At 41.3% G+C, this 11,054-nt stretch overlaps 2 protein-coding genes, 1 non-coding gene and 1 pseudogene across 8 annotated transcripts; 2 read left to right on the top strand and 2 right to left on the bottom strand.

Annotated features, from left to right (window-relative positions):
* Positions 1-697: 697 nt before the first annotated feature.
* T10B5.10 (BED-type domain-containing protein) lies at positions 698-4,581 on the top strand (the record flags this gene model as incomplete). Of its 3 annotated transcripts, none has more annotated exons than NM_001392485.1 (7): positions 698-823; positions 1,256-1,385; positions 1,430-1,512; positions 3,414-3,581; positions 3,642-3,725; positions 3,778-3,966; positions 4,030-4,581. In NM_001392485.1, 7 exons carry the CDS (start codon positions 716-718, stop codon positions 4,237-4,239), a joined length of 972 nt encoding a protein of 323 aa, NP_001380083.1. The 3 variants fall into 3 exon arrangements, 2 of the variants coding, with proteins under 2 accessions (NP_001380083.1, NP_001368568.1); NM_001380606.1 differs by having other exon boundaries at positions 752-823; positions 4,030-4,239; NR_132518.1 differs by lacking the exons at positions 698-823; positions 1,256-1,385; positions 1,430-1,512 and having other exon boundaries at positions 4,030-4,525.
* Positions 1,131-1,193, bottom strand: T10B5.12. The gene has a single exon (NR_068618.1). It is a non-coding gene; the product is annotated as an Unclassified non-coding RNA T10B5.12 (non-coding RNA).
* A 947-nt stretch (positions 4,582-5,528) lies between the features above and the next one.
* Positions 5,529-8,901, top strand: T10B5.2 (annotated as a pseudogene). Of its 2 annotated transcripts, one of them has the most exons (8): positions 5,529-5,562; positions 5,837-6,572; positions 7,135-7,267; positions 7,317-7,424; positions 7,494-7,598; positions 7,690-7,960; positions 8,544-8,640; positions 8,686-8,901. In that variant, coding segments are annotated over exons 1-8 (1,700 nt in total). The 2 variants fall into 2 exon arrangements; another variant differs by lacking the exon at positions 5,529-5,562.
* Positions 8,902-8,958: 57 nt separating this feature from the next.
* Positions 8,959-10,773, bottom strand: T10B5.7 (Fungal lipase-type domain-containing protein; the record flags this gene model as incomplete). Of its 2 annotated transcripts, NM_071116.6 has the most annotated exons (6): positions 8,959-9,455; positions 9,940-10,065; positions 10,112-10,172; positions 10,252-10,358; positions 10,406-10,515; positions 10,663-10,773. In NM_071116.6, 6 exons carry the CDS (start codon positions 10,739-10,741, stop codon positions 9,036-9,038), a joined length of 903 nt encoding a protein of 300 aa, NP_503517.1. The 2 variants fall into 2 exon arrangements, with proteins under 2 accessions (NP_503517.1, NP_001300196.1); NM_001313267.3 differs by lacking the exons at positions 10,252-10,358; positions 10,406-10,515; positions 10,663-10,773 and having other exon boundaries at positions 9,036-9,455; positions 10,112-10,126.
* Positions 10,774-11,054: the final 281 nt, after the last annotated feature.

Raw genomic sequence — 11,054 nt, 5'->3', positions numbered from 1 at the left:
TTGATTCAAAAATGGTTAGAGTTGTGTTACGCTAAATTGACGTAAATCAGAATATGAATAGGCCTGGATTGTGGCAATTTAAGCCAAAGCCTGAGAATAAGCCTAAAACTACGCCTAATCCTAAGCCTGAACCTAAGCCTATGCCTCAGATTAAGCTCAATCTGAAGCTTCAGTCTAAGCATAAGCCTAAGCCTAGGCCAAAGCCTAAGAATAAGACTGAGCCTAAGCCTAAGCCTGAGCATAAGCTTTAACTCAAATCTAAGCTTAAGCCTAAGCCCAAACATAAGCCTAAGCTCAAAATAAATCTCAAACTCAAGTCTAAGATTAGGCCTAAGCCTAAGCCTAAATCCGAGCGTTTTTGTTAAGTCCTACACTAAACATATGTAGAATAACCAGAAATCATGCTAGAACCACACCAAAAATAACAAATACACTGTGTTTCGGCGACAATTTTCGGAACAAAAAATGGGGTCAGCTTTCGATTTCCGTCCCCCTTTCTACCCCCTACTTCTATTTTAGTATGCAGTACATACAAACTTGGATGACTTTTTTTGTGGATTTTTGATTTTACTTTTGTTTTGTTATTTTCTGCAAATTTGCTCCATTGATAAGCATTGAGCAGGCTTGCAAACTTTTTAAAAATGGTTTAAAACTAATATCGCTCACTGTTCCTAAGTTCATCAACCCTCTCTCTTCTAGCTTTCAATTCACAAAAATGTTGACAACAACTACAGTTTTCCCGGAGAGTGTGATGAGGACGGGCCTAGCCCCGGCACCGAATATTCCGAACCCAAGAAATGCAGGAAGGAAAAAGAGCAATCCGGTGAGTCATTTTATTTTTTTAGGATAATGATAGCGGTAAAACCAGTAATTATAGGCTATGATCTAAGAATATAGTCCAGAGATAATCCTGAGCCCAAGTCAAAGCCAAAGCCGAAGCCGAAGCCTATGCCTAAGCCTGAGACTCAACCTAAGTCTGAGCTCGAGCCTAAGCCTAAACCTAAGTGTGAGTCTAAGCCTAAGCCTGAGCCTAAGCTGTAGCCTAACCTAAGCCTAAATAGCGTCGAGCTCACGCTCGCCACTGACGCCAAGCCCAAGCTTAAGCCTTAGCCTAAACCTAAACCTGACCCTAAGCCTAAGCCTAAGGCTAGCCCTAAACCTAAGCCTGAGCCTAAGCCTAAGCCTAAGCCTACCTAAAAAAAGAATTTACGATACGACCTCAGGCCTACTCACAGCAACTTAAATTAAATTTCAGGTTTGGGAGTTTTTCACCGACCTCCGAACTCATGGCCTGGCAGGTGTCCGCTGCAGATTTTGCCACTGGGTGACTAACGACAGATCGCCTACAACTATGAAATTTCACTTGAAACGGAAACATGACACAGGTTGGCTTAATAAATTCACAACGGGTTCCAAAAATGTATTCTAGGACCCGGAGGACTTTGGGCGATATGTGAGGAGAAAATCAACTCACAGGCTCCAGCGAACTATGCTCCGCGAGTCAAGAAACAGGTGAGATTCTAGATCAAAACCAGTTTTCCACCCAGTCACCCAAAGTCAGATGTCTGTCAAAAATTCGTGTGTTACCCAATTGCAAAAACCATATCTGTTTCGCTACTGCGTCTCTCAAATTTCCTGCAATTTTCTAGGTAGAAAACATGTTTGAAAAGCGAATAGTAGTGACCTAGAAATCACCGAAATTCGCATTAATTTTTACAATTCTTTTCCGCGCGCCCGCACGCGTGGGGCGCCTGCGGAAGACACAATGGTGGGGGTAAGAGACGCAGACAGATTTTAGGAACGTTTTGCAAAGTAGCTTTTACATATTGAATATATGTATGTATATAAATGCGAATTCTAAAAAAGAAGAAATCCAGTTTTTTTTTTCGTCGCGGGGCGAAGCTTGGTTGTGTCCAATTTTCGACATGGATTGGAATGTTTAAACTGGACATGGTTGAACGGAAAAGCAAAACAATTTTACTTTTTTTTTGAAAGGAAAAATCTTCAAAATATTTAAAATGCTTTTTGAAGTTTAAAGGGAAATCTAGGAAATATAAATTGCAGCTTTTTTTAAACTTTGACTTGGAGTTTTCTGTCTTGAATTTTGGAACATAATCTACCTACAGTAGTCTCACAGTACTTTTCAAAAACTTTTTTTTCGACAACCATTTACGAGATTTTCTTCGAGTAAATTTATATTGGAAAACCGGCAAATTGCGAATTTGCTGGAATTTTCTGCAAATTGTGGTTTCGCACTTTTTTGGAAGTTTCAGTATTTCAATTTTAATTGCAAAATTGTACGCATCCTATTAATGTTCCTACAGCTATTTTGAAAAGCAAACACATTCTATGAAAATATCTAAAGAAAACAGAAAAAGGTTCCAAAAGGCCCAGTTTTAAGTGTTTCCGTCTTATAAAAATCCCTCTAAAACTTTTGGCAAGTTGATTTTGGCAAACGGCAAATCGGCAGATTGACGGAAATGAAAGTTTCCGGCAAATCAGCAAACCGGCAACTTGACAATTTTTGTAGACAAAAAATTGGTCGAACGGCAATTGCCGACCACCCCTGATTTACAATACCTTAACTACAAAAATTTAACTGCCACTGAGAATACAGTAATCTTAGTCTACGACGTAGACTCTACGTCTGGGTAAACTTACAGTAACCCAATAATAAGACTACAGTAATCCTACCTCAACCCTATTTCAAGACACAAGTACAGTACAGTAGCTATACAAATACTATTTATCAAAATTACAGTAATCTTACAAAAACCAGTAATTTGGCAGTAACCACTGAGTATATTTTAAAAATCTACAGTAACCCTACAGTAACCCAATAATAAGTCGACAGAAATTCTACTTTAATCCTATTTCAAGACACAAGTACACTACAGTAGCTATAAAAATACAAAACATCAGCCCTAGGATAATATTTATCAAAAGTACAGTAATCCTACAAAAACCAGTAATTTGGCAGTAACCATTGAGTATATTTTAAAAATCTACAGTAACCCTACAGTAACCCAATAATAAGTCTACAGTAATCCTGCAAAAACTGGTAACTTTACAGTAACTCTGCAGTAACCTTTTCTTATAGTAATTTAAGTTATCCTACAATGCAAACATCTTACAATAGCCCTGCACTACACTCCAATTAATTATTTTCACGTGGTGTCAGAGTGTCTCATTTCGGCCTGATCTACGTAAATCTACAAAAAATGCGGGAGAAGAGACGCAGAGTTCTCAACTGATTTCGTATGGTTAAAAGCGTGCTGAAGTCACATATTTTTGGGCAAAAAATTTCCCCATTTTTTGTAGATCAAACCGTGATGGGACAAACTTAGTTTTTTTTTAATTCTGAAAAGCGACGAAACCATATCTTAGACAGAAAAAAACTGTAATATTTTCAGCCCGAAGATCTGCTCCTCAAAGCCCTCTCCCAACCGTCACCCTTCTCGTTCAACCCCTTTGCCACCGCAGAGATCAAGCTCGGAGCCCAAGATGACTTCCTGGCGGCTCTAATCCAACAAGCCTCGCAGTACGCCAATTCCAGCACATCCCCATCGGCCAATTCGAATGTAAGTTTGCCTAGGTGCCTAGGCACACAAGACGGGCGCTTAAAATTAATTATCTTCCAGGAAGGAAACGCATCTAATGAAAACGAGAGTCTCACCAGCGATTCGGTATTTCTTAGCAAATTGAACAGCACCTATCAGAATATTGTGAGTCAGAATACTAAAAGAAGCAGCCGACATTTCACTACCCAAATTCCAGAAAGAAGAAGATTCCTCCTCCTCGTCAGTCAGTGGAAGCACCTCGACATCCACGTCATCAGCAGAATTCCATCTGAATGATGGGACAAGCATCGCCGCGCTGCTACAAATCGCCACAGATTCTGACTTGGTATTCACATTTAATGCGAGAAAAATGGGCGAATATTGCTTTGAGAGTAATTTAAAAAATGTAAGTTAAGAATTTGCAAGAGAATTATTTTCGGCCAAAATCACAGAAATCAAAAAATTCCAGCAAAAAATGGTAACCCTAACCGATTGCGGTAACGAAATCCGAGTCACTCAGCTGGAAAACGACGAGGAGACCCGCGTAGAAATGTGGAGGAAAAGCGACTGGCAGCAGTTCACTTGGGCGGTGCGGGGCTCTTGTCTCCATTTTTTGAAGGGTTGCTCCGAAGCACCTTTGATAAAGATAGAAGATGTGATGAATCTTGTTGAAGGTTGAAGGATTAAAAAAGTAATCCCAACGCTACCAGTTCCATACTCTTTGTCATTCCAATCGATTTCTCTAACTTCCTCCCAGTGCTATTTTCACCCCAGTTTCCCTTCATAATGATCACTTACTGGCCCAAATTGGCGTCTTTCAATTCAATTTTTTCCAAAACTTTTTGAATTTTTCCTCATTTATTTATTGGCTGACGGGTTTTTCTATTTATTAATTTTTATCTTTTTTTAAATTTTTCCCTTGACATTCTATCATAATTTAAAAAAAGAATAAATAATTCCCGTGTGACGAAAAAAAAACAACTTCCAACAAGAAATAAAGTTCAAATCAATTATTTCTAAATTATTTTCACAAAATGAACTACTTCTTCCATCCAGGAACGTTGCCAGGTAATCAATGTTTCAGATGGCGCCTGTGAGATGTCGGCTGCTGGCTGAGGGCAGCCGACATCTCGGCTCCTGTGAAGTGCCCGCTGCTACGCTAGTTTTGAGAAAAAAGTGCCAACAGCAGCCGACGTCTCGTGGCTGAGAACCTTTCAAAGTGCCTGCGGGGAACTTTTTTTGAAAAAATTTGAAAAACGCAGCAGTTATTTTCAAATTAAAATGATTTCTAATGGGAACCGGGGATGTGTAGCATTTTTCCGGGAAACGCAAAAATTACTTATTTCATACATGATAATCGAACTTTTTTCAGCTAAAATTAATGAAGACATGTAGTAAAAAGATTTGTACTATCTGAAAATAATATTTATTTTTGGTGAAAATATTCAAAAAGCCTCAAATAGTGCCTGAAAGTTGTCGTTTGCCAAAAAATTATCGGCACTTTTTCGGCAAACAGCAACTTTCAGGCACTATTTGAGACTTATTTCTTGGAGCTTTTCGACAAAAATAAATATTATTTTCAGATAGAAAAAAACATTTTTCTACATTTCGATATTAATTTTCGATGATAAAAGTTGGATTATCATGTATGAAATATACAGTTTTGTGCGTTTGCCGAAAAAAATGCCGCACAGCCTTGATGGGACTTTATGGGGCACCCGACCTTATAGGTTATAATAAGACTCCAGTAGAATAGCACCTGTGATAAGTCGGCTGATACTTTTAATTTCAAAATTTAAAACTTTTAAATTGGCTGACGTGTTTTCCTATTTATTGATTTTTATTCATTTTTTCCCCGTGACATTATAGTTTATAAAAGAATAAATAATTCCCGTGTGACGAAAAAAACAAACAACTTCCAACAAGAAATAAAGTTCAAATCAATTATTTCCAAATTATTTTCACAAAATGAACTACTTCTTCCATCCAGGAACGTTGCCAGGTAATCAATGTTTCAGATTGCGCCGGTGAGATGTCGGTTGCTGGCCGAAAACAGCCGACATCTCGGCTCCTGTGAAGTGTCCGCTGCTACGCTAGTTAAAAAAAACGCCGAGAGCAGCTGACTTGTGGTCCACAAGCCTTTTTTAAAAGCATTTTTTGAGTCCAGTAGAATACCACCAGTGAAGTGTCGCCTGCTACTTTTAAATTTTGCGTATTGCGAACCAGCAAAGTGTCCGCTGCCAGACAATATTCAAAATCACTTCCATTTTTTGCAGCGTATTTCCGGAAAAAGCCCGAGAAGAAGACTAATGAGTGTTCGCACAAAAAATTCACAGTGGAAAAAGCCAGATGGAGAGATGTAAAAAGAAAATACGACAGATGGATCGAAAAGGACAGGCAAAAGAAAGCTGGAATCAATGTGAGCAAAGGCGTGACTCCAGAAGACAAAAAGCTTGCGAGAGAAGCCCGAAAAGAGCAGAAGAAGCACGTGAAGGCCAGAAAGCTGAGGAAACGACAGAGAAGACACCGAATTTTCAGACGCATTCGCGCATCGAAACGTGCAAAGACGGAGGTGATTGCAAAAGGTCAGATGAAGCCAGAGGACATCCGGGAGAGACTTGCCTACTTGAAATCCCAGCGTGTGGAGCACATCTACAGATACCTACAGTACCGCTACACGTGTTCGGCTCCACAAAGAAAGGCGGCTCGTCATCTGCGCTGGGATTGGACACTCACGAGACATCGGCGCAAGAGATACCAAAAATATCGAAGATGGATGGAGGGACGTGCCAAGAAGATGGGACTGACTGTATGGAGAAACTGTGATATGAAGCAGAAGCCGCATTCGATCCCGACAAAAAGAGTGGAATGGCAGGCGCCGGGAAAGACTGGTTGGAAACGTGTCACCTATGAGAATAAGTTCCCGGTCGTGCAAACATTGAATTCTGTCGAGATTCAAAGCGACTTCAAACACATCAGTGAAGAGACAAAGGTCATGTTGGGACTTACGCCGTAAGTTTATTTTCCTCGTCGCCCGCTAACGCCCACTGACGCGCGCTGACGCCCGCTATTGCCCCCTGACGCCCACTGACGCTAGCTGACGCCCGCCTACAGACGCTGACGCCCCCCGACTTCCGCAGACGCCCGCCTACAGACGCTGACGCCCCCTGACTTCCGCTGACGCCCGCTGACGCCCACGGACGCCCGCTGACGCCCACTGACGCCCGCTGACGCCCGCTGACGCCCGCTGACGCCCGCTGACGCCCGCTGACGCCCGCTGACGCCCACTGACGCCCGCTGACGCCCGCTGACGCCCGCTGACGCCCGCTGACGCCCGCTAACGCCCGCTGACGCCCGCTTACGCCTACTGATGGCCGCTGACGCCCACTGCCGCCCGCTGCTCCATCTCTATTGCTCGCTACTTGCCTGTAGTTCCCCGCACCTCCCCGCGGCTGCCGGCCTCTAACTCGAGTGGCTCATTTTTCGGGGTATCTCCGAACGCCCAAAGACTAATCCACCCGGATTTCTGTTTTTTTCAAACCTGAAAATCGAATGAAAAAAATTAACATTTCAGAATGTTCTGCAAAGAAGATGTGATTGGCAACATGGGAAGAGCTGTATTTCGATATTTGGCTTTAACACAGTACCAGCAGACCTTCTATCATTTCCACTACCGTGCGACAATCAATTTCGACAGTGCCGGATCCGTGAGTTGTACTAAACAAAAAACTTACTAAACTAATTTTCAATTTACAGAAAGAAGCGCAAATCCTGTGCAAGCTCAACAAGAATCGCTCACACAACGCGATGCGTGTCATGAAATATGGCCAGTACCTAAACTTGCAGTACATATTGACACCACAGGTTGGTCATTTTGTTAGAACAATCACTCAGAATCCATGTAGCATTATGAGCAATCAAAATATTTTCCAGCTGCACTGGGATTTGGGATTTCTCGTACAAAATACAACACTTGACCTCTACTCGGCTGTGCATCTTATTCAGCAAACATTCTACTGCATTAGTGATCTCCACAAGGTATGTCTTCACCAGAGGTCCGATTTGTTTTAACATAAGAATTTGGCTACACCCATCTCGACATCCGCCCCTCTTCGTTCTCTCTTCTCAGAAACAACACATCAATCGTGGTGCTCAATAATTTCTTCAACTCCGAGACGCGTCAAAACATCCGTCGTAACATTTGCACGACGAAGCACAATGGGCTGCAGCCTCTGTACGTTCAGCAGGCCCGACATGCCCGTAACAAATTGGAGCGAGAGCCACTGCCGAAGAACGTCATCAACACGTACTTGTCGAGACGTCAGCATTTCCGATTGGCACGAGGACCTGCCGACGACTACGAGTCGTGGTTTTACATTTGTGCACGGTTTATCACTCTGGTATGAGTTTTGAGAAAGTGGCTTCGTTATGAGAATCTGGCGTTTTTTCGGCACGTATGCAGGAACGTAGCTTAGGCTTAGACTTAAGATTAGGCTTAGGCTTAAGCTTACCTTAAGCCTAAGCTAAGCTTAGGCTTAAGGTAAGCTTAGGTTTAAGCTAAGCTTAGGCTTAAGCTAAGCTTAGGCTTAGCTAAGCTTAGGCTTAAGCTAAGCTTAGGCTTAAGCTAATCTTAGGCTTAAGCTAAGCTTAGGCTTAAGCTAAGCTTAGGCTTAAGCTAAGCTTAGGCTTAAGCTAAGCTTAGGCTCAAGCTAAGCTCAGGCCTATGCTTAAAATTAGGCATAGGTTAAACTTAGGCTTAGGCTTACGCTTAAGCTTATCTCTGGTCTACATTCTTAGACTATAGTCGCTGAACAAACATAAAAAATTCGACCTATTTTGACTTCTCGCCACCCCCTGCCTATGTCATGCTTAACTACGTTTCTGTTTAGAACCAAGTTCATGCTTGCCTGCCTAACTACATTTCTACCTTGTCCTAGTTTACTTGATAGTAACTACTATATTACCTTGAAAACTAATTTTTAGAAAAAGTTTGAATGGCACGATGAGGAAGATCACATAATGGCGGCAACAATGAAGTACAACTATCTGGCCACGTGCACGTTTCCAGACTAATGAGAGGGTAAATAGACGAATTTAATTTTGACTTATTTAAGCATTCTTTCAGATGGCAACAATTCTACAGTACTGTCTGTCTGCGACAAATACAAACGCAAAAGTAGTCGCCTTTTATCTTGAACGCGTCATTCAGAACTGGAAAGAAAACATTCCGCCAAAGGAGCTGTATTCGTGGCAGGGCAAAGAAGACCGGTTTGGTAAGAATCTGGAGAAGAGACAGAGAGAATGGATAGAAAGAAACAAGCCATGGTACAAACCGAGAGAGCCCAGATGTGCCGAGTATTGAGGATTATGAACTTTACTAGTCGTGAATAAATTCGTGTTGCCATGTACTCTTTTATGAAGCTAGAAAGCTTAACAAGTCATAAATATGCTTAACATTTTTTTATAAAAAATCAATTAGTTTGAAGGATCGCCGGTGCAATTTCTCCGGCCATAAAATGAAATAAACATTCCAAAATATCGATGATGATCTTCAATCTCGTAGTCCAAATGACTATCCGAACAGAACGGGGATTCCTGAGCATCGCACTCCTTGAATACGGCCTTCAGCATGTCATTGTCATACCAAACCTCATTCCGATGATGATGGAACTCGGCCATTCCGTTTAATGGAATATGTGGGACAATGTCCTTGTGATGGACAATTCTGTACGAGTAGGTTACCATTTTGTCGTGGGCGTCTGCAAAAGCCTTGTCGCCGGTACGTGGCTCTCCGAACGTGATCATTTTGAGGTTGGACGACGTGGCAAGTCCGTTAGCGACGAGGTAGTTGGATGCTAGAGCTGCCATGGATCCTCCAAGGGAGTGGCCTCCGACCTGAAAATTAATAAGTTTGAAATTTAAATTTTCGTAAAACGTGGCTGTTATCGGCGGAAAGTGACAATTTTTCATGGCTTTTTGACTGACTATGTTTCATTTTTCGTGGTTTTTATTTTTCTGGAATTTTTTTTCTCTAGTTCTCCCCCTTTCGCCCAGCCTAGCCTAACAACAAAAGCCTGAACCAAAGACTTAGCCTAAGCCTAAGTCTAGGCCTAAGCATAATCCTAAGCATAAGCCTAAGCCTAAGCCTAAGCCTAATCGGCCAACGGGAACCCTTTGAAAAATCAAAAAAACGCTGTAATCCTAACCCTAAATAGCGTCAGCTAACGCTCCCCCACTGACGCCAAACTTAAGCTTGATCCTCAGTCTAAGCCAAAGAATAAGCCGAAGCCTAAGCCTAAGCCTAAGTCTAAGCCAATGCCTAACCCTAAGTCTAAACCTAAACCTTAATTTTTTTGTACTTTTTGGGAAAAACACCCACCCAAATCTCATAGCCGGGATATGCATGCTTCAGCGTATTGAAGTCTTCCTTCATTCCAGCATTCCATAGTAAATTGTAACTTCTCGCAAAGTAGAAACCGACGTTTCCGCCACCAAACCACGCGGTCTAAAAGTAGTTCTTTAAAAATGCTACTTTGCCAAGTTGAGCTTACCTTATTTCTGTACATTATCTCATCGGATTCCACAAGCAATTGCAATACTCCTTTGGTGCCTCTGAATTTTTTGGTTAAAACATTGCGTCGCCATGAAGGCAGGTAGGCAGGCACGGGTTGCCCAGTTGTCAGCCTCTCACCTGAACGCAATGATAATTGCCTTATCATCATGCGACACCAGTGTCAAACCGGAGCACCTGTCCAGACCATCAGCCTCATCGCATTTCACGTTTACATGTCTTTTTAGCTGAAAACATAAGAATACAAAAAAGAATTGCAAGTTGTAAAAATTACCTCATAATTAGTAAAAACCTTATCCAAACAATTGGTCGCGTTTGGAGCTTCAGTTGACGCAAAAATTATTGGAAAGTGGCTTCTGACAAAAGTATCCGAGAAGGAGGATGCTGGAAATTTTTAAATTTAAACACTTTAATTTTCGTGGTGAGACTAAACTTCCACACCAAATATTTTCAGAACAATATTTCCAAATTTTCCTGATAATTTTTGTTAGAATAATAATTTTTTTAATGATTTTTCAGAAAATTACTTACCGTTATCGTCGCCAGTTGGAGCTCCTTGAGCCCTGAAAACTCCTAGGCATAGTAGAAAAAGCAGGCAGTGCTGCCTCATTTTTCAATCAAAATGACTCCATCTTTCTTATCACGGTTTTTTATCAGAGCAATTCTCCTTCGGGAGCACTTCCTTATCATTCAAATAGGGTATTTGGAGCATGAACTGTGGTTTTCCAATTGATTTTTTTTTGAGAAAATATAAATTAGACTGTTTTTCTAGAAAATTTCAAACAAAAAGCTTCAGAAAATCATGAGAATTTTATTAAATTTAAAATTTATTTTTGAATTAAATTTAAAGGTGGAGTAGAGCCAGAGGGGAAATTATTAAAAACCACTCCTGTAATTCCAAAATTCCTTAATAAAACTTTTCA

Source organism: Caenorhabditis elegans, chromosome V (assembly GCF_000002985.6).
Source record: "Caenorhabditis elegans chromosome V".
In the NCBI taxonomy this organism is placed as follows: Eukaryota; Metazoa; Nematoda; class Chromadorea; order Rhabditida; family Rhabditidae; genus Caenorhabditis; species Caenorhabditis elegans.
This window is presented reverse-complemented; position numbering and strand designations above follow the sequence as displayed.